General features: G+C 39.0%; 1 protein-coding gene across 3 annotated transcripts in view; it reads left to right on the top strand.

Annotated features, from left to right (window-relative positions):
- The first annotated feature begins 648 nt into the window (after positions 1–648).
- Positions 649–23,796, top strand: part of SLIT2 (slit guidance ligand 2) — a 350,471-nt gene continuing 327,323 nt past the window's right edge. For 2 of the 3 annotated variants that reach the window (XM_066573234.1, XM_066573233.1), the window contains exons 1-4: positions 650–1,373; positions 3,729–3,800; positions 4,816–4,887; positions 17,400–17,471. In XM_066573234.1, coding sequence (XP_066429331.1) covers positions 1,168–1,373; positions 3,729–3,800; positions 4,816–4,887; positions 17,400–17,471 — 422 coding nt within the window. In that variant the 5' untranslated portion in view covers positions 650–1,167. Of the gene's footprint in view, positions 1,374–3,728; positions 3,801–4,815; positions 4,888–17,399; positions 17,472–23,796 lie in introns of all 3 variants that reach the window. The other variant, XM_066573236.1, reaches the window with a different exon arrangement.

Here is a 23,796-nt window from a genome sequence, read left to right as displayed (position 1 = left end):
ATATAAATGTATATTATATACCGTACCATTTGTATAATTTAATATTGTATACAGTGTATAATACATGTAGCTTTATATAATATACATAAAACTACACAAATATTACACATTTAGAAACACGAATCCTATATCAGAAAAATACAACATAAAAACCAAAAATAAATCTAGACTTTAAAGGCAAAAAGACACATAACAGGCTCCTGAAGTTCAAAGGGACACTTTTTTATCAGCCCAAGCACTAGTTCGTTTTTTTGCACAGTGACATCTGATGATCAGCAGATTGGTTCATTGATCAGGATCTACAGAAGGGTTCATCCCAAGCAGACCTATCATTGTTGACTTTGGAGTGGCAGATGGATAATATGGTGAACAGCCAGGCATAATAAAATGACTTAGACTCTGCCTCCAAGTCTGCTCCCTATCAGACCCCCCTTCCTCCACCAAAACCCTCCTGTGCTTTCAATAGAAAGGATCTTCCCATGGTGGTGACGGATTGCATTGCAGCCCTGTAGGAGGCATTCATCTCCAAAGAAATCTGGTTTTGTGTGTTTAAGTGGGACTATGCTATTGGATTTGAAAGTGCCTGGTGTAAGGTGCTGTGCCTTTAAGAGCAGTGTGTTTGTTTAGAACCTCCTCCTCTCTCAGGCTGCAATGTGCAGTTAGTTAGCAGACAGGCTCAGGGAGGCAGCATGCATAGTGTATGCTCTGTATATACACAAGGCTGGAGTGACATGCTATACAGTCAATGAAACTAACTTACTGTGCACAGATACCAGCCTGGCACCAACTGCATACACCAAGCCTGAGGATATCAGAGTAATACAGGGGCACAACAGAGAGCCTGGCGGAGATGCAGAAATTCATTCACTGCCTGAAGGATTGCTCTGGCTGCTGAAGGCACAATTCACATTCAACCCAGTGACCACTGACGGGAATATAAAAGCTCAGGAAAAAAAGAGAAGTTGTTTTTTTGGCCCTCTGATATGTGCACAAGCCATGCATTTGGGATAAGCAAGTATTGTGCACATCTACCAGATTGCAAACTTGTGAATAAAACAAGTTCTTCAAGAGAGATTGGCATCCTGGTAAAACATTAACAATTTTTTTTCTTCTTAAGTTTTTGGCATTTTGTGGTTGGGTATTTTTGATTTTTTTTCTTTAAACCAAATGTTATCGGGATTTGTGAAGAAGAAAATGTGTGGCATTGGTTTCTGGAAGCTGTCCATCTCTGTGGGGTTAGTGTTGGTGATCTTGAGTGAAGTGGCACCTCAGCCATGCCCGGCTCAGTGCACTTGTACCGGAACAACGGTGGACTGCCATGGGCTTTCTCTACGCAATGTGCCACGCAACATTCCCAGGAATACCGAACGACTGTGAGTATATATCTACTCTATCTATAATTTTTTTTATGAGTTACTCCTATAGCGCCAACATATACTTCAGCGCAGTTCAAAAACATTGTCATTGGCATCGAGTGTTTTTTAGCCTTGGACATGATCGAATTTTAGAGGAAGCCAATGAACTTATCAATGTTTTTGGAATTTGAAAGGAAAGCAGAGACCCTTGAGCAAACCCAGGCAAGATCATACAAATGATATGTAGATATAGGAAATGTCTTTCAGTATAACCTTCATCATATGATCTAACCTGGGAAGGCATCTACTCACCATATTGTCGATAATGCTACCTAATGGAAGAGAATATAGAGTTAATACGATAATGAGTGTATAGGAGACTTTATTAGGCAAGTGCCATGCTCGATTTGACTGAAATTCTAATTCTTCCCTTCAGCGGACCATGCTTTTCTCCCTAGCACTCTACAGTCCTAGCAGTTTTTGAGCTCTACCATCATCAATATTTATGCATGATGTGACATAACAAATGGCGCAATAGCCCTCTCTCTTCACGGTGGCACCACTTCTCTCCAGCCATGGGACGCAGGATCATTCATCCTGAAACAGTTTCCCAGTGTGCGCAGATGTAAATCCTTCAAGCATTGGCTTTCCCTACAACACATTACTAGAGCACTTAAATCTCACAAGAGCACAGTACATTACACAGCGTGGGTGACGTCAATCATGGGAATGAGAAAGTGTCCAGTTTATCAGCATCACTTGGCTTGGCTGTGTGAATGGCACTTTTTGACCATGGTTAATATATTAATAACTAGCAGAGGAAAGGAAGCATATACTGTGCTGGGGCAAGCAAGTTTTATCTGTTTGCATAATTAAAAGTTATCAATTTTACAGGGGCCAATATCATGAAAATACTAAAGCGGAAGCTTCACAGTTACGTAAAATTCTAAAACAATTTTTGGAATTGGACCTTGCAATTTTTTAAGAACTTTTTGCCCACAGTATAAAAAATCCTAAAAACGACTGCCCTACCTGTGCATTAACCAGTCACATACACCTGGTATTAAAGTCTACATTTTCAAAAATTTACATAAAATGAAGCTAAAATCAATTCGGAGCTCTTCTGCGAAATCTAGCCCCTTGTTAAGATGCTAACAAGTCAAAGTTTAGGTAAATATTGCATCAAGTGTCTTGTCAAGTTGACAGGACTTATAATCTCCGAATAACATTGTACTGAAAATATGTCATTGTCTGCTATTATCTAGGAAAGTTCTCACGTAAACTTTTTGGTTTGCTTAAAGCTTCTGATCAGATTAAGTTTAATGACAATCCATGCCCATAAAAAAGGTTACTTTTCAAAACAATGTACAGATTATTGTAACCGCACATCTATTATGGTATGGCGTGATATTGTAATGTGTAATAATTGCAGCATCCCGAAGAAATCCAAAAAGACTCAGTAGCAGATGGCTGGACACTTTTTAACTCTTACAATAAAGACCCCAGCCGAAATCTACTTAAAAGCTAATTATGGCAAATGGTGTTAATTTTGGAATTCGGTTTGATTGCACTGGCCCAAAAGAGGGTAAGGTTAATCTGAGATGGTGAACCGAGATACTAGTAAAGTGTTATTATGCAGACGTTGTATAAGTGTTAAAATAACAGACATTATCTAATTTAAGCCGTGTGCTGGTGATTTCCCTTAAAATATCCCAGGAGTTAAACTTTTTTTTCTGCGTAGTTAAGAATCTTTTGAAGTTCAAAGACTTGATGCTGACTTTTTTTTTATTTTTTTAGCCCAGCCATGTTTGTATTAGGAAATCAGGCCATTTTATCCTATAAACAGCCTTCCTGATGTTTTTTATCCTTAAGATCATTAAGATATATTTATCGCTTTATGATGATGTCGTCGTTGTATTGTTTAATTAGTTTTTGGTAGCATTTTCTTTTTTTGAAATCGTAAATCGCTACTATTAAATTTTAATGTCGTGAAGACACCATTAAAACGTACTGATTCCAAAAACCGTCTTTGATCGTTGCACTGTGGTGTTGACATTTGCTTAATGACTAACTAAAATTATTTTATGATGCTCCTTTTTTTTTCTTCACAAGTTGCTCTATAAGACACTTTTGGAGCCTTCCTAGAGATAAGGCTAATACATGGGTTGCTTTATCAGGTGAAGTTTGGAACGTAGTTATCATGGAAGATAATATTGGCCTGTTGCCAGAAAAGTTTTAGTCGGCTTACAACTTTTCTAAGAAAAAGAAAAGAAAAAGTGATAAAAACAGACCCAACATTACTAAAGTGTGTATACTGAATAGTACCGTATCGTCACTTTTTAGATTTCATATTACTTTTTGCATTCTTCCTAGTGATCTGAATGGAAATAATATTACAAGAATAACCAAGACAGATTTTGCGGGTCTGAGGCATCTACGTGTCTTGTAAGTATTACGTATTCGTCGATGTACTCCTTGGGAGGGCGACTTGTCTAAACTATAGTTTTAAGATCAAATGACTTTTACACAAATGTTTGTTGTATGTAATAAAATCCAAAAAATGCTTTAAACTTCACTTTTCGCCAAAACATATTTCATATTGTCTTAAAACATAAGATATACGGTAGTTTAAAGGGTTTCTGGCTTCTAGATATGAATATATGCAAATAACAATGTTTCCTCACTCCTAGAAGTAGCTTGAAGGAATTAGACGGTTATTTATGCACATTATTAACATAACCACTGTCATCTGCAAGCGATTAGTTATAATTGTCAATGCGTTCGAACACTTTCGTAGAATTGAAGGGTATTCTGCTCAATGTTGTAACTAGTGACCATTGTTTTCAATTAACATGTAAAAAAGTTTTAAAAATAACAATAATCTGTATAAACTCCTCCTAAATAGTTATATAAGTGCTGACAGATTAGAAATCTAAAAATGTTCTACATTGATAACACATATTTTTGGATAAGGTCTTTTATGAAACTTTGGAAGGAGTTTATTACAAGTTTTTGACGCTCCACCAAATGAAACTTTATGAGGCTTTTTAGAAAAACTTTTTCAAGTATTATTTTATGGTCCCGACTTGGAGTCTGTAGCACTTTTATTTCATATAGTACGATTTTTAGGGTAAGTTAAAGATTTTTTAAACTTTTTTTTAAACTTTGCTTTCTAGATCGGTCGTGTGTTTCTGTTCTTATGACCAATGAAAAATTTCTAAAACATTGATAATTGTAGAAAATGACCAGAAGATACATTTTATACTGTTCCACATTTCTAATGTTTCTTTCATTAATTTGACAACACATTTAATTATGGAGTTGGGATGTGGGAATTGATAAATATGTAAAGTGATGCTATTCAAGCCGTTGTCATAGAATACAGACTGATGTAATGTTAATGCTTTGCTGATTAGTGGTGTATTAAACCACATCCTCACTTTCCCTTTTTTTTTTACAGGCAGCTTATGGAGAACAAGATTAGTACTATTGAAAGGGGAGCATTTCAAGATTTAAAAGAGCTGGATAGACTGTAAGTATATTCTTACTATTTGCATACTTAACTTTTTTATGTGCGCTCCGAGCTCTTACCTAAATACAGAGATTAAATAATCCAACTGGGAATTCATAATTTGTGTATAAAATGTTCTACCTTCCTAAATGCTGAATCAGAAAGTTTAAATTTAGAAGTTGGAAGTCCCCAGTATGTAACAGTGTCTGCATAAAAAAAAAAAAAAAGACTGAACTGACTCTAGGAAAGCCACTTAATTGCTTTCTTCATCCAGTTTTTTCTTGTAGGAAGTACATGTTATTGTTGAGTGATTTTTTTTTTCAACTTCAAAACTACCAAGTTACTCATTCAGTACAGCATAACTGGTTTAAATTAGAATATGATGTGCAGGATATTACAGATCATTATTCGTTTCTTATGCCAGTACTTCTACCATATAATTAGGAGCTATCAGTAGGAATTATGGAAACCCAAATATCTAGCATGTTTGAAGGCAGTCTTCCAGGAAATTGTCCTTCTTAATTAATAGAAACTAGGGAGATAAACTGGATTAGCCAGTTTATTTACCTCCTCTTATTTGTCTTAAACCAGTGATTATGGGTCCATTGTGAATGATAATGATGAACAATAGCAATGATAGTCATCTCATAGAAATAGGAATCTAATAAATGTTGATACAGACAAATCTTGACTTATAATGGAGGCTGTCAGGGTTCTGGTACTTTTGATGGCAAGAATTGTGTTGCAGAACGACATATACTACTAATGATCTTCTTTCAGTGGTAAAATTAATTAGCCCAAAAATCCAGTGAGTCTAATGCATCACGCCTTTCAAAAATGAATACTCAGGGGATCTCACAGCCCCTGTAGATTGTTCCCACCAAAAATGATCTGATCTAGAAAATACTTAGCTATCCATGCACATTATGCTAGTATTGACAAGGACTTCTGACAGTTGGGTGCCTCTTGATTGTCTCCTCATACTGGCAGATATTGCGGACATGGGGATCGGACATGTCGAAATTCAATATGTTTGATCATTGGTTTGTGCCTGTCTTCCCATTGAAAAAAAAACCATGAATGCTTGACCAAATCGAGTGTCCAGGTTTATAGGATGGGCAATTGATATAGTTGTTGGCGGACCATGTTATTGTCCTGAATGCTATTTTATGGGTATGGCCAGCTTGAGACATTATAAATACCTTGGGAATCTCCTAAAAAAGTTTTTGCATCATAAAAAAAAACTTTTGTAGTGGTGTCAAATATCAATTACGCTTCATGGGTATAGCCAATCCCTGTTGTTATCATGCAGTCCTATAGCTTTATGTGGGGTGGTTGAGCTTACTTTTTGAAAGAATGGATCCATTGATCAAGTGTTTTTAGTTGTGATTGTTGAATAATATGGTTATGGTCCTTGACATGTTACCAGTTGACTTTGTCCCCCCCTCCCGAATTTTCTGTGATGACATCATTACATCAATGTTTATAAATGTGGACCTTCCTGCCGTGTCCCAGATAAGGGCCATAAATGACAGTAAAGTGTGATTACTGAAAAGATAGTGTTTGCATAAAGGCTACCAGTGACGGCCTTGCTTTCATGTGTTTTTCTTACTTTTTTGTGTTTTTACTTCAATATTGGTTGATGTTTTTTCAATGGACTAGAGGAAAAAGTCAAAGCTGTTAACAAGGAAAAATATATATAAAATATGTGATATACTATATGCCCTCTGCAGTTTATAACAAGTTCATGTAGAGTCATTCTTGGCCAAAACGTCTTGGTGCCATTGTGAACTGAATTTTACTTTCACATTTAGGGCTCATGAACATGACTATATCACGGCTCATTACACCCTCTGAGTTGTACAGCGGCATAGTAGAGCTCTCCTAGACTTCTATAGAGCTATACTGTATCTTGCTATGTCTATAATTTCATACAGAGGCTTATGGTTGGATTCTATATGCTCCATTGCATGCTGTACTCTGAGGATTCTCTTCCACAGAGGTATTGCTTCTAACCGTGTAATACTGCAATGCTATCACGACAATATATGCTTGTGCACAGAACCCAGGGAATCTAAATTATTTACGAGGGGTAGTAAACTAAATTTAATGTTATAAAATATTCTAAGAGACAGATTGGGATTTCACCAACTTTTGTTATGTAATGGATATCTACTGATCACCCTAATGGACTTTATTTTTTTGCATTGGCCTGTACTATAAAACTTTCTGATTTAGAGTATTTTACTTGCTGGTGTTGCTTTTTGTTCGATATTACTCAGAAAGTTAATTAAATTTAAACAGAGCTTATATCAATAATTGGGGGTGGGGGTGATTGAACCTGAAATTTGATGGAGGGTGGAAAAATGAAATCATGGCTGTTTTGGGCATTTGTTCTGAATAAAAGTTGTGTAAAAGGTAAATTGTGTGTTCCACAATTCAATACTGTATGTCTGATTCTGCAATGATATCAGTATTGCACATTGGCACATTGGATTTGCATACTTATAATGACTCATCTATAAAGAAAAATTGTAAATATGTTTGTAATATATATATATAATGCTCTACTATTGCAAAAATATTAAAGGTTTTTCTTTGCATTGCGTGTTCACACGACGGTCTGTGTAGTGATCTTCTTACACTTTTAACTTTCCAAATACTATGTCCCACATAGCCATGTTTTATACTTGCAGGGAAGTCTGTCATATTACAGTTGCTCTGAATAGTCCATTGTGAGAGATTTCTCAGTCTATTCAGAACCACAAAGAGTCCATATTTATGTAGCTTGTGCAGTAGGTATAGATGTGTCTATACTGTTTAATCTACCATTAGATAATCTCTTCCCTTTGTGTTTCGATGAGCCTGTTAATTTGCATAGAAAAACAAAGCATTGATTTATGAATTTTCCCTCAGCATAACTATAACTGTATAGTATTACTCTGCTGCACATGCCTGATGAAAGTGTTTTTCTTGTTACTTCATGGATTTTGGACTATAAATGTTCCTGTTGACCATTAAAGGGGTTGTACCAAGTTATAAGGTTATTCCCCATCCACAGGGTAGGGAATAACTTTATGATCGGTGTGGTTCAGCCACTGGGATCCCCATTGATACCAAGAACGGGGGACCAGTCAGTCCTCGAATTAATGTTGCGGAGGTCATGCTGGCACATTGCCACTCCATTCAAATTAATGACAGCTCCGAAGATTACTGCGTTCAAGCGCTTCGGCGGTCTCCGGTGCTGTCACTGAAGTGAATGGAGCAGCAGCGTGCCTGAGTGACCTCTGCTCCATTCACTTGGGGACCAACCAGACCCCCGTTCTTGGGATCCGTGGGAAACCCAGAGGTTGTAGTCCTATTGATCATAAAATTACCTCCTATCCTGTGGATAAGGGATTACTATATAACTTGGCACAGCATCTATTTAAAAAGGTTGCGCAATTTTGGCAGGTGGCAGTGTTTGAGAGAAATGGCTTAACTATCACTCTTCAGCTTGCTGAATCACCATCTAATATTTGCGTCATTCCATTTGTAAAGATGGGGAATTATATATCTTAAAACTTGCAGGGCGGCAATGAGTTACCATAGCAGCCAGTGGCCTATCAATGGCCCTGAAGTCTGCCATCTTTGTCCTCCTATTAGGCCATGCTTAGACTGCCTATCAGTGTAATGCTCACAAGAATAGTATACCAATAGTGCAATGTACACTCATTGCCAAATAAAATCAAGGACCTAGAAGGAGTTGTGAGAATCGCATGAAACTTTTTACGTGTGATTGTAGCGTTGATATAAGTAAGTGATTACAATATCAGAGAAAAATGATAATTTATTGTGGAAAGCTGAACACTTAAAGGGTGGCTCTAGTACCCTGTTGGGCCACCTCTAGCTTGGATGCAAGATGTGATATGGGCAGGCATGGAGGTGTACAGGTGCTGTTTGGTATCCTGCCGTATATCCATTCATATATGTTATAACTGAGCCTCTAGATTGTGCAAACTCATAGGCTGTTGAAGTTGGTATCCCAGATAGTCCCATACATGTTCTACTGGTGATAGATATGGTGATTGGACAGGCCACAGAAGTGTGGCAATGTTGTGGGGGCATTCCTGTGACACCCTTGTGTGGGCTGCTGAGCCTTATCCTTAGCCTCTTGGAAGCCCTGCCATAAGATGTTGCACATGTGGCTGCAGGATGTCCTGAACATATCGCTAAGCTGTCATTGTCCCTCATATCACTACTAAGGGTGAATATCTGTCGTATGCAATGGCCTGCTAGAATATCACAGTAGCAGAGAGGCAGTGTGCTCAAAGGCAGGATTGCCTTTGCTCACCTAAAGGTCTCCAGACATGAACAGAGCCATCCTCAGTGCCCAATCTAAATCTAAATTAATCTCTGAGGCGACAGTGGGTGGCTGTCAAAGGTTGTGGGATCGAAGCACTGGGGGGTGTCAAACGCAGTACACGTAATGTGTGCCATGGGAAAAATATCCTTCAGTCAAGGGCCTGAAAATAGTTCCGACAAACACAGGGACCTGTAACAATGCTTCTTGGGTGGACAACAAAACATTTGGAGCTGCTCATGCTTGTCGGATGATCAGACGATCTTCTCTGCTGGTGGTCTGTTGAGGGTGTCCTGAGCCCAGTCGCCTTGTGTGCATGCCCTCATGCATCCAATGGTCCCAACACCTCCTAACCGCCTGGTTAGAATGGCTCAGGTGGAGGGCAATTTGTTGATGGGACCATCCAGCTTTTCGCATTCCAATAATTCATCTCCTCTCAAATTTTGTTAACTAGGTGAAATCTCTTCAAATGCATCATAGAGGCATGTCTAGTGATAATCAATTTTTATATAAGGGGAAAAAGGTGTCCATTACACACAAGTAGACACTGAGAGCCTTTTTTCAGGCCAAGGTGGGACCATTTTTAGGGCCTCAGGTGGCAAAACCGTTCATCTAATCACACCACCCCCTCTAAATCTTGCATATCTGCCTGAGATGTAACTGCATGCTGAGTTTTGTAGCAAAACAACAGCTCCTTCTAGGTTCCTGATTTTTTTGACAAAAAGTGTATTATGTAAACTATCAAATGTTTGCATCTTCAAATCCCTATGTGGGGCAAATAAATAATGTGAAAAAAAATTGTTTTAGAAAGTTTTGGGGGGAAAAAATCCTAAATTAAAAAAAAATCTGTGTTTATCCCTTCTGAAATGCCTTTCTACGGAAAAAAATCTAACACTTTAAAAACAACACTTAATTAGTATCACTACATCTGTAACGACCCGAACAATAATATCATGTTATTTATCCTGCATGGTGAACGCCATAAAAAATACAAAAGTACTAAATTAAAATAAATACATTTGGTATTTCCAGAATTGTAATGACACGGAGAATAAAGTTAGATGTCAATTATACCACATGGTGAACAATGAAAAAAATGTCTGCCTTTTTGTTTTGAAATAGTGCCACTCTTGTCGGTGGGTTGTGTCAAGTATAGCAGGTCGCCCTTATTTATTTGCATAGGTATCAGTTCCAATAGACTGTGACACAAATCGTAGTTGACCCTATAAACTGGAGGCCCCCAACCTTTTGTATCTTACAAGTCACATTCAGCTTTGACTGATGGTTGAGAGCTCCATTCAACTAAAAAATCTGAGCTGAGGTATGTTAAATGTGGAAAAATAAGAAAATGTGACTTTTTGGATATATATTACTACATTTTTCATTGTCAAATTTGACACCAGGGAAAAACTATAGGGGATGCAGTTGCACCCGGGACCAGAAGCCTTAGGGGGCCCATAAGGCCTCTCTTCTCCATATAGGGACCCCAGTACTATGAATAAAGCATTATAGTTGGGGACCCTGTTACAGATTTTACACCCATGCCCAGGAGCCTTAGGGGGCCCATAAGGCCTCTCTTCTCCATAGAGGAAGCCCTGTACTATGAATAAAGCATTATAGTTGGGGACCCTGTTACAGATTTTGCATTGGGGCCCAGAAGCTTCAAGTTACGCCTCTGTTTGACACTAGTAGTATACTGGCCAAACTTGCAGTGTTAATCGGTTAGACTATCTACAATAATACCAATTGCCATTGACTAGGGTCATAACTCAACATTACAATGGCAAGCCGCTCATCAGGGGTTCAAGAATCACATGTAACTCGCAAACCACTGGTTGGGAAATACTGCTATAAACCAACCCTGGAAAACTGTAACATATATTTGAAATGTTGTTTACTATAGTAGTGTTTGTATGAATTTTCATACAGTTCAGCTTTGTGGACTCCGAACGGATGGCATGGTTTTCCAAATGTGTGGATTCATTATGCCCGAGCACAGCTTAGCTCTTTTTGGGTTGGGAGGTATTATAATATCTTACCAGGAGTTTTGATTGGCTCAAAGCATTAATAAATAGTACAGCAGCTGTAGAATTAATTAATTGTGGTGTCTATTATTACATCACTTTGGTCTTCTATCACCTGATGCATCAAGATTTCAGTGCTGAATGCAACTGCACACACCATTGAGTCTTCCCTGAATCGTCTCCTTCTAATCATTTCCTCAGTAGTGTAGTTTTTCATATTTTACAGTTCATGAGGCAGGCGTGTTCTCAGGAAATTAGACTTTCTGAGGCTGTACCGTCCTTGTTGATATGCGGCATATCTCCTGCTGTTCGTTATTGTACTGTTCAGCGTTAAGCTTCCAGCACTTTCTCATGTGTTTCACACATAGACAGGTCAGTCAAATAAAGTGGCCTGGACATTGTCTGCCAACATTCTACTCTTACGCTTCTCATCACAATTGTCTTTATTATTGCACTGATCTGAGAGTCTCTCCTATTGTCTTCCTCCTAGAAGAACCTGTTGCTTTCCAGTGGCTTGTGAAATTAGTGTTTTATATGTTTGTTATTCATAAGCAATTTATTCCCTTTTTTTTCAAAGTGGACATGCAATATTTTTGTAGATTTTTTTTTTTTTTTACCTAAGAAGTGATCAAACGTTGATCCTACATAGTGTTTTCTTTGCTGCTTATTGTTGGTCCATCCTTAAGATGTCTAGACTAAAGTTGATAAAAATGGATGGTTTCAACCAGTTTGGGTGAAACTTCATAATGAATGACCGTTTTAGTCTACTGATGACACAATGTCGTCATCTGGAAGGAAGTATTCTTCCGATGTTTTACCAAAGTTCTTTTGTCTTTATGAAAGATCTTTTGGCCACAACTGGTCTTTCCTTGAAAGAATGTCCTCAGAAAGATCGTTCATCCCGCACCTGCTGTCATTGGAAATGTATGACCGGTTTAAATGACTCTAGTGGCCAATGTAGACTAAAGTGTGTGTGGCTTAGTTGTTCACCAGATAATCGTTGTTTAACCATCAACCATCAATAGTTGTTTAACCATCAACCTACTTCTGTTGAATGTGTATGGTCACCTTCGGAACATTAGTTTATTGAAATGGCTGGAAATCCAAAGTAGAAAGCTTATAAAATGTTGTACACAATAACTATAAGAGCTGGTGATAGAATTCACACATATATATGTAGAGCTAGTAAGATAAGATAGCTGTTGGCAAAAAACGAATCAGCTATCTTCTCAATTCTCCCAGAGTGTGCATGTTCATTTTATTGAGGAGAAGAAGATAAGCCATGACCTGACCCTTCTGGCAGCAGTTATTCTTCTGGCTGGACAAAAGGATTGCGCATGTAAAAAAACAGTATGTTCCACTCTCATTTCTCCGACATCTGCCTCTAAGGAATAGTTGGGAGGAAACTATATATTAGATTGTTGGATCTCATTGATTTTGTTTGAATCTGACAATATTAATCATCTGCGTGTAGGAATCTTAAATGTTACCTAGGACTCTTTTTAACTACTACCTATATGGTTATTTTACAGTATGAGCAATGGTGTTGGCCTATGTCTGTTGTGCGATTTTGACCAAGGAGCCAAGTGTCAGTAATACGATTCCTTGTATCAACTGGAAATTATAGATGATAGTCATTTTAATTAGCTATGATATGGTTCTGGTTTGATGCTAAAGGCCCATTTACACGGAGCGATGATTGCTCAAAGATCGCTCAAACGACAGTTTGAGTGACAGCTTTGAGCAATCATTTTCCATAAACTTTTAGGTAGCTACTCAGCTACTTAAGAGCAATTAAGTGTGCAAATGAAGCCTTAGCTGAAAGCAGTTAATAGCAGGAGGGCTCTTATCTGCTTTCAGTTCTTTTGTTCTCCAGCGGGAAAAATGCTATCAGCACTACCCGCAGAGAATTACTGATAAGGCTGAATGACAATTTTTAGGTTGGACTGAATTTAACAATCAGCTAGCAGTGCACGATGGCGCGCATTTAGACGCAACAATTATCGCTCAAACGATTGCTTTTTAGCGATTTTTGAGCGATCATCGCTTCGTATAAATGAGCCTTAACTTTCATTAATTCAATTGGTGCCCCACAGTATTTAAAGATAATAACCGTAAAGAAGATTAGTACTTTTGGCCTTTGAACATAAAGTGGCTCCAGTTGCATCGGCTTGAGACCACTGTCTGCTCTATATCGTCCACTGATAAAGTTGATGGCCATTTCTCTTTTGCTTTGTGGTAAATACCCTTTTTATATTCGTTTTCCTTCATTTTGAAAAGAAGAATTCTATTTTGTATGATAGGACCCATTTCCAAGTTAGATTATCACTATTACAATCTACACTAAGCCTGTAACATCATGGGTTCTTGTTCCTTTTTTGTTGAAGTTCATTTAGATCTCTTTAAGAAGTCACTGTCTGAGGAGTGTGAAAAGAAGGACAGAAGATTTTGGTTTCTTGAATGGATACCAAGTTCTATATGAACAGTTCTTTTATAGCCGTTCCCAGCTGTTGGCCAAGAGTAAATATTTCATATTTGTGAGGAAAAGTCGAAAGAATCCCTTTTGTTTACAACTGCCAAGTCCATCTGATGGAGGTACATTGTTATCTGACAACCAATTCATCTCCTTGGGACCCTGGAATTCAGAACTATTTCTAAGGCAACCTAGAGATACATTACAAATATAGTTCTTTCATGCCCTCTCTAAACAAGGGTTGTGTAGAAAAGACCTTGCTTATATTCCCAAGTGAAAAGACAAGCGTCTCTTAACTTTTTATATGATTGTATGGGGTGAACAAAGGCTCACGATAGGACCATTTTTTTTTTTCTACAAAGGGTTTTGAAAATCGAATGAGAGAAATCTGTTTTAGGAGTCTATCAAACGTGAGATCACGTATGTGAACATTATCGAATTGACTGCGAGCCTTTGTGTGCTGAAGAACAAATGAGAGGCCATGGAATCAATACCGAAGATGATTGTAAAATGCCATTTTCACAGCACAAAACCGGAATCATTCTTTAGGATTTTTTACGCATCCATGGAAATAATCAATAGACATACAGATGTCTACAGATTCCTTACCTTTTTGCCTGTTTCAAGTTATCCCAAGCTAAGTGGCATGAGATGACTAGCTTTGCATAAAAAAATTAGTGTTGCCCTTTCAAGCATCGTAAGCAACTCAAGATTTCGTTTTCATCTCATCTTAATTTGACATAACTTGAAAAAAGCAAATCGTTAAGGAAGGACACATCTCTATAAAGAAAATGTATCTATTCTTGTAAAGGTGCTCGTAGTTGACTCGTATGAGTCCATAAGCCTGAAATTATGCATATCCCTGAATTTGCATTGATTACTGTTTGAGGCCCCTTCATTGGTCTTCCACATGAAAATTCCTTAAAGGGGTTGTCCCGCGATGACAAGTTAAGTTAAACACTTCTGTATGGCCATATACATGCACTTTGTAATATACATCATGCATGAAATATGTGCCATACAGAAGTTATATACTCACCTTGCCTGTGCTGGCGTCCTCGTCTCCATGGTGCCGTCTAATTTCAGCGTCTAATCGCCCGATTAGACGCGCTTCCGCAGAAGGGTCTTCTCCCTTCTGGTCGGTCCGGGCACAGGCGGCGTTCTGGCTCCGCCCCCTTCTACGCGCCATTGCGTAGCTCCGCCCCGTCACGTGTGCCGATTCCAGCCAATCAGGAGGCTGGAATCGGCAATGGACCGCACAAAGCCCACGGGCACCATGGGAGAGGACCCGCGGTGCATCATGGGTGAAGATCCTGGTGGCCATCTTGGAGGAAAAGAAGGAAGAAGTTGCAGAGAGGGGATTCGGGTAAGTAAAATTTTTTTTTTAAATTTCAACACATCCCTTGGGTTTGTCCTGCGCTGAACAGGGGGCCTATGCAAAAAAAAGAAAAAACAGTTTCGGCGCGGGACAACCCCTTTAAGTCTATAGGACAACTCTTTAAGTATATATATATATCTATATATCTCCTATTTATCTACCTATCTATCTTGGCGATGCAATGCTGGCATGCCTGCTCCTTAAATTAATTTTCCTGGAACCATTAGCATCAATCAGAGAAGCTCTTTAAAGTTTGCAGCGTATAGCACATTATGCCATGGAGACTAGTAGAACTACTTCTGTGGACATTAATTTGAAATGATGGTGAGAAACTCTTTCCAGACCTTTTCACAAATTCCCAGCCAGAACGGCTGTTTATTTTTCCCATGTCTATTTTTGTTCGGATCCCTCTTGTTAGGTTCTCTTTACAGCCCAGTACGGATTGGGATGAAGTAGTTTATCCTGGCAATGCGGTCTTACTCTTTACCTTTGCATCCTCTTGTTGCCCTCTTCTTTAATTTTATTCATTGTTTAGCTGGGGGGCAAAATTCCTAACAGACATTCTTGGCATTTTTACAGCAAGCATTGTTCTGCTGGGATTGGGCTCTAATAATTCATATATCTGGCATAGACCAAAGGACACTTGAAAGGACTTGCTATTAAAGCTTAGTATGCATTGGAAGAGATTGGTTGATTCTAATAATGTTTCATCAACTCTTTTACCTTATTGACGTACTTTTATACAGGATGTTTCTTTGGTTAATTCACTCTAAATGAAGTAGACGATTTGCAGTGATTGTATGTTGTGAAGTGTGTGTTTATCTGTACAATGTCTTAGAACACTTATTTATCTATATTGCATAATGCATATGTTTTGCACTCCTAAGGGCTCTTGCACACAACGCTGCTCCATATGGCACTAGGGTGCTCCATGTGGTGCTGTGTATGTCAGAAAAAAATGCTTCAAGGGAAGAATAGCTTTGTAATATGGCATTCAATGGAGCATGCCTTGAGTTTTCTTTTGTAGAATCCATGAGATATACAGCAGAGAAAAAGTCTATATGTCTCCACGTAAAATTAGAGACATGTGAGATGCAATAGTCTACGGCATTCGGATATTCAGCCTTAAACACAGTGTGTGACAGAAGAAGCTGGTGACTCAACCTTACATTGTATAGTTTCCAAATACTCACAGATCAGATTAGACAGCTACCTGGCCAATGGGAGAATGAGTGAACAGGTGAGCGGATAGGAGAAATAAAAGAGCGAGTGGTTGATTAGTTGCCAACTGGGTCATGATTCATGAGTAGTGCATAAGGCAGAGAGCATTGGAAATGATGGGCTGCCAAACCATGAGCAAGAGGCACACTATCATTAGACAGGTTATTGTGATGCTTTGATTACTACAAGCGTTTGGTGCTATTATGTCGGAACTCTATGACACTATTATTCGCAAGATATTAAGCACTGTTACTTGTTAATGGTGTGATACTGTTTTTTGCACTTTGTAGGGTCGTTATCCATGCATTATACACTATTATGTTGGCACAGTGTTATGCTGTTATGACGACTGTGTTATCTTGGCATTGTAGTATATTGTTAGAATGCGTCTCCCATTCAAGGCTGCTAACTGGCGTGGATCTGCAAGCTGAAAGCACTGAATGTGGCACAAATCACTTGAGTACTGTATGGTGCTATTATGTGGACTTTGTATGCTACCTGCTAATCCTCATATGTAAATAAAGCATAAAGGTGTATTCCAAAGACTGGAACATGCAAAAAATATCCAATCTCCTAAAATGGGTCTATAAAGAAGTTTTGCCAAGACGTACAACTCTTTTGACATGGCATGGCTCCGCCCCAAGTTCCTTCTCAACTGATTTTGCCGAGGAAGTCGGAACCAGCCTGATATTTACCCTGTAGCTGCAAGGAAAATGTGGTATTTCAGAACAGCCATTAATAATAAGATGACAGAAGGTCCATCCGAACGAGAACCACACCTCTCTGTTTTGGAATATAGATGGGATCCCCAGTGGGAGACCCCGCTCACTGTTGTTCATATGCCCTCATAGGACATACGAATGGCATGTTGGTACAACCTCTGTTATAATTGTAATCTGTAGTGGAGGTCGAGCCATAAATTTGGAAAATTCGCAGTGGCATGCTATATATACCAATATGTCCTTGTCTTTTCAGGCACAATCTATTCCTGTGGTGGGAGCTAATATTATATAACACAGTTGGTGTATTATGCTACAATTGTAACATTCCTTTTTTTTACTTTTATATGTAAATATCCTTCTTGTTCTCTTTTAGGCGCTTGAATAGAAATAATCTTCAAGTTTTCCCCGAGTTGCTTTTTTTGGGAACTCCAAAACTCTACAGACTGTAAGTACACCTATCCTGTATTGTTTCTCACATCGTCTCTTGTCCTTTTGGGCAGTCAGTTGTTTTTCCAGAAGTTATAATTTGTTGATTTTGCTAAAGCAAGGAATGTAATGTATGACTCGTCTATCATTCATGGGAGATTTGTGTTCTTGTAGAAATACTTCAGGGCGAGTCAAAAGTCAGGAATCACCCAAATATATGTAAGATATTGAAAGGGGTTTTCTAGGACTAAAATTCTGATGACCTGGATAGATTATCAATATTTGATCAGTATTGGGATCCCCACTGTTTGACAGGGCCTCAACACAGATTGAGTTCTGCGACCTTTTCACTGCATACCAGTCATAGTGCTGTGCATTTCATAGTGGTTGTGCCTGGTATAACAGCTCAATCCCATTCGGTGGCGGTGTTGCTCACCTGAGCAACTGCATCATGGCAACTGAGGTTGCATGTTCCCCAATCCAGTGATCCATATTAATGCTATACATCTTCAAACCCTTTCTCTTTTGCATGGGATATTGCTGTAGGAGCTCCGTTGGGCGTACAACCAGGACCAAGACAGATAAGTATACACTTGTTTATTTTAACCAGATAGAGACAATTGGCAACGTGTTTCACCGTCATACCGATCGCTTCTTTAGGTTCATAGTGAAATGCGTTGCCGATTGACTCTTGTTAAAATAACGAAGTGTATACTTATCTGTCTTGGTCCTGGTTGTATGCCCAATGGAGCTACAGCCATATACCGAGCAGCTGCCAAATTTCTATGTACAGTCAGCGCTGTGTATACACAGCCATTATAGGTGAGCACCACTGGTTAATTGGGGTTAGAGATACTGCTCAGCAGGTACGCGAGGCGCTCTGTGGTTATGTTTTATTCTCTTTTTCATAGCAATCATTGTTTGATAAAGGTCGTCTGGACCAAAATGTTACATGTTTGGATTGCCTTAATTAAAATGTTGTCATTCCAAAGACTTGATATTGCATGCATAGTTCAGCTTGGAATTTATAGACGTGGGACCAATTTATATATAATTAGCGCCATGCACTTAATTCTGCTGTTACCTCTTCAAACGCAAACAGCTAGGGGTTTCAGGTGATAGACACGCACTGCTAAAAAATGGATGACCTGCTCTGAGGATAGGTCATCGAAATTTTGGCCCAGAAAACCCACTTGATTCTTTGAACCAATGTCTACATCTGTGATGTAAGCTGAAAGGAAGTGGAATATAGGAGACTTTACATACTAGCACAAAAATCCGTAAAAGTGGTCTACAACAGACCAGATAATGAACTATCCAATGAGAATTGAGATAAAATGGCAAATTTTGGAAGTTATCTTTATAATACTAAGGAAATCTTGCAAACATGACTTATTGGGTGTACTTGATGACCAGAAGTTGAGAAACACTTCTTTAGAGGGGGAGAAGGTGAAGGGATCGGATACCAAATATGGTTTGGTTGCCTCAACATGAGACAGTTATGGATCTTCCACTATAGACTACTATACTCTTGCTACAGTCCTTAAAGCCAAAGGACATGTATAGCATTTTTTTCTGCTCTGGTGGATAAAATAGTTATTGCAAAGTCAAGACAGCATCATACATTCAGAATTAGTAAAGAACAAAAGAAGGTGTAATATGGTGACCAATTCAATAAAAATTGGTGAGTAAGGACTAAAGAACTAGTGAATAATTGAAAGCAAGTCCCGACTTTCGACTCACCTGTGTATTCACATACCTGTTGTACTACTGTGTAATGGAGGAGGCTATTCTTTCCATTGAACATAGGAATGCAATGAGCATAATCTCTGGTAAAGGAGAATTAATATTTTAATGAATAGATCTGCTTTATTGAGTCTCTAGTCTGCAGGATTTGATGTCATTGATATCCATTTGTGTCTTGTGAGAATTCAGCTTCAGATTTGCAGTTTTACTCCGGCAGTCTGGCCTGAATGATTGCACTATTATGTATTGGCTCCCAGAGGAGTCATGTCAAATTTCTCTTTTTATGCTGTGTAGAAATAGCTCTCTATCGTGAGGAAGTTCATTTAGGTGAGATTGCCTCATATGTAGCTGTGTGCCATCCTTACTGTGCTAAACAATTATTTGGTAAACCCACTAGATATTTGAGTATTGATACTATGGATTCAATTACAATCCCAATTCCAAAAAAGTTGGGATACTGTGTAAAATGTAAAGAAATGTAAAGAAAAAAAGAATGCAGTAGTTTAGAAATCTCATATAACCATATTTTATTCTGGATAGAACATAGAACACATAACCAATGTTGAAAGTGAGAGATATCTTTCCATTTAATAATAATAATCTTTATTTGTATAGCGCCAACATATTCCACAGCGCTTTCATTTTAAATAATAAATTACCGTCATTTAGAAATTGATGGCAGCAACACATCTCAAAAATAGAACAGGGGTAACAAAAGTTTGGAAAAGTAAGTGGTACTAATGAAAAGCAGCTGGAAGGTCAATTTCCTACTATGTCAAATGACTGTGTATAAAACGAGCATGTTAGAGAGGCAGAGTCTCTCAGAAACAACGATGGTCAGAGGTTCACCAATCTGTGAAAAACTGTGTCTGAAAATTTAGGGACCATTTAGCTTGTTATCAGCACACAGTTCAAAAGCCTACATCTCTGATGGTATAGGGGTTGCATTAGTGCCTATTATATGGCCAATTTACACATCTTAAAAGGCACTATTAATGCTGAGCCGTATATAGAGGGTTTAGAACAACATATGGCCCCACCAAGACAACATGTCTTTCAGGGGAGGCCTTGCATATTTCAGTAAGACTACGCTAAACCACATACTGCATCCATCACAACAGCATGGTTCCACAGAAGAACAGTCCGGGTTCTAAATCAGCAACCTGCAGTCCAGACCTTTCACCAATAGAAAACATTTGACGATTCATGAAAAGATACATCCAGCAAAGTTGACCCTGGACTGTTGAGCAGCTAGAATCCTACATCAGACAAGAATTGGACAACATATCTCTCCCGCTATTGGTCTCCTCACTTTCCAGACATTTATAGATTGTTGTAAAGAGAGGAGAGGATGCTACACAATGGTAGACACGGCCCTGGCTCAACTTTTTGAGATGTGTTGCTGCCATCAATTTGTAATTGAGTAATTTTTTAAAATGAAATCGAAAAATGTCTCACTTTCACCTACTAAAATCAGTGCATTCTTTTTTTCTTTACATTTATTTACATTTCACGCAGTGTCCCAACTTTTTTGGCATTGCGGTTGTATATTACATTACTGTTTTGTCATTTTGGTAAATGATATCATATCAGTAAGGTAACCTTAATATCCATAGTTTCCCTTTGGTTTTAGATGATGACTGTATATACAGTTATATCTAGTTAATTTATAGACAAGATTGCTAAAACTGCCATGCGCATGGTCAGCATATACACTTCTGTAGAGCCTTGTGTGGTGCAGTGTGTCAAGGCAGCAGAAATGCAGTCCTAAGCTCTTGCTCACAATCTGAAGGTTGCAAGTTCAATCTCTGAATGGTTCAGGTAGCTGGCTCAAGGGCATTGCATCCTTCCAAGGTTGGTATTTATTTCAGGCAATAAATGAATTGCCTGAAAGAGCTGTGGAATAACATTTATTTTATATGGCATTGCTGCTCAGTCCTATTCACTTCAACAGAGTTGAGCTGCAATACCACACATAACCTGTGTACAAGTGTGGCGCTGTTTTGGAAAGACAGTAGTCATGTTTTTATAATCCTGGGCGACCCCTTTAAAGCTTCAACCTTGTAGTCCATGTAGGCCTTTAGTCCATGTATCAACCAGGAGGGGAACTGACAAATGAAGTATAGTGTAAGTATAAGATGACCCTCAGGGCTAACAGGCTCTTTATCCACCCTGAGAATAAACTGCTGGGACATGCCTGTCTGGGGTCTTACCATGATTGTCAGACCCAGGTCCTGTAGGTTGGTGGCAGACAAACACAATACTCGTAAAGGCACTTGTCATGCTTGGCTCATGCCTGGTCAGCCAAAAACTCATGCTGGGTCCACATGCTGATTTGCTGGAAAACTTTTGTTTATTTAAACAGAACAGGAAAACTCAAAATTCTCAGTCTCTTTGGTCACTTTAAGAGTCAGATATAAGTCAAGCAGGGACACTGGTGGTACAGGAGGCATAGGGAAAATTAGCAGGAAACCCTGTTGCTTTCATGGAGGTCTTGGTTTGCCATACCTTCAGCAGCTTGACAGCTTGAGAGTCTCAAAGCTTCTGATCTCTCTGGCACAACAAAGCAAGGTGCACCGCATAAACCATAAACCCGCTGCTCAGTCATACATCCAGCAACCAAACTGTGCCATTCCAACGTAGCCCCTTCTCATTTCTACCTCCAGCACCTCCCTCTTCTTCTTAAAAACACAGTTACACAAATTACATATCAGCATTAAATCCGTATAAAACACTTAAAATTTGGTACAAGCAGTGGTACCCCTCGCAGCAATGAAAAAAGACTTCGGCAGCATCCAGGGTGCAAATTGATATCCAAAGTTTTATTCCCCCATCACAGAAAAACAGGCAACGTTTCGGCCATGTTGGCTTGACAAAGGCCAACATGGCCGAAACGTTGCCTGTTTTTCTGTGATGGGGGAATAAAACTTTGGATATCAATGTGCACCCTGGATGCTGCCGAAGTCTTTTTTCATTGCTGCATGTGAGTTTGGTGATAAGGATCCATTGACCCGTTTCTTTGGCTACTGCATAATCTATGCCCAGCCCTTGGAGGGATATACAATTTGTGCTGCTGGCGACCTGCTTTCTCTGAGCAGTGGTACACCTCGATGTATCAGCCAAATCATATTCTATGGCAGTGCTTCCCAACTCCATTCCTCAAGGCACCCCAACAGGTCATGTTTATAGGATATCCTATAGTATTAACACCTGTGGCAATGTCTGAGGCACCGACAATAATTACATCACCTGTGCAATACTGAGGAAATCCTGAAAACGTGACCTGTTGGCGGCCCCTGAGGACTGGAGTTGGAAACCACTGTTTTATGGAATGAACTCTAGTGTGTGTCAGACATAGGAACATTGGGTTTAGGGTGGACATACCATACACGCGATGCACAGAGGCCCAGTAGGTAAAGGGGCCCATTGCTGTCTAAAAGCAGCTGGCATCTTCCTACTTGCTATTAGAATGCATGTAAGCCGATGAAGAAATTAATTGTATAGCTCACCATTACTGGTGGATTGCCAGAGAGTAATAAGGATTGCTCTTTGAGGGGCTTTTAGAGTATATAAAAAGTTCTGGCACAGGGGTTCTCTACGTTCTTCGGCCATCCCGGATATAGGTGCCAAAAACGATGGGAATATGAATAGTCCATGTATGTGTCTTTTGAACACGTTAGTGTTACATAAGTAGCAGGTGATACATACTGAAGCTACTGTGAAGATTATGTTGGGAGCATTGACCGAATGTCTACATTTATTTCCCCTTTCTTTTCAATAAAAGCTGTGCCAATAAAACAATCAAAATTCTTAACAGATGAAGTCTTCACGTAGATGAATGGCACAATATCTTAGCGATGAGTTCATATTAGATGCACCTTGTAAATCCCCACGGCTTTTCCCTGATCTTTATCTACATTCCTGACCATGATAACAATTGGGTATATAGGACAAAGGTTAATACTGAGCATTCAGCAATGCTGTATAAACGGTTAGAAAGAATGTTCAGTGGCATCATTCTAAAGCTAAGGGTCAACTTACACGGCAAATCATCTGCCGCTGCGAATGAGCATTGACCAGTATTTGAACATGTTGGTCAGCACCCGTTTATATTGTTCATGCGGGCAGAAGATCTACTACATGGGGACAAATGATCGTTAACGGATTGTTCATCCCCATATAACCATCATTGGTCGGCTGCACATCTTCTCGTTTACATGATCAGTAAACCTTTTTATAGTTGCATAAAACATATGATTAGCAGAGCATTTTCTAGTTTGTTTCCGATTGTTTGGTCTTTTACAAAACAGCCTGATGGTAGAACAAATGAATGTTGAGGTGAACCTTCTTGCCCGATAACTGGGCAGTGTAAAATACCCTTAAGCAGGGGCAGAACTATAGAGGAAGCAGGGGATGTGGTTGCACCCGTGCCCAGAACCCTTAGGGGGCCCATAAGGCCTCTCTTCTCCATATAGGTAACCCAGTACTATGAGTAAAGCATTATAGTTGGGGGCCCTGTTACAAGTTTTGCATCGGGGCCCGGGAGCTTTAAGTTACGCCTCTGCCCTTAAGGAAGAAATATGTACAGTATCAGGCTA

This window comes from Eleutherodactylus coqui, chromosome 7, assembly GCF_035609145.1.
Source record: "Eleutherodactylus coqui strain aEleCoq1 chromosome 7, aEleCoq1.hap1, whole genome shotgun sequence".
Lineage (NCBI taxonomy): Eukaryota > Metazoa > Chordata > Amphibia > Anura > Eleutherodactylidae > Eleutherodactylus > Eleutherodactylus coqui.
This window is presented reverse-complemented; position numbering and strand designations above follow the sequence as displayed.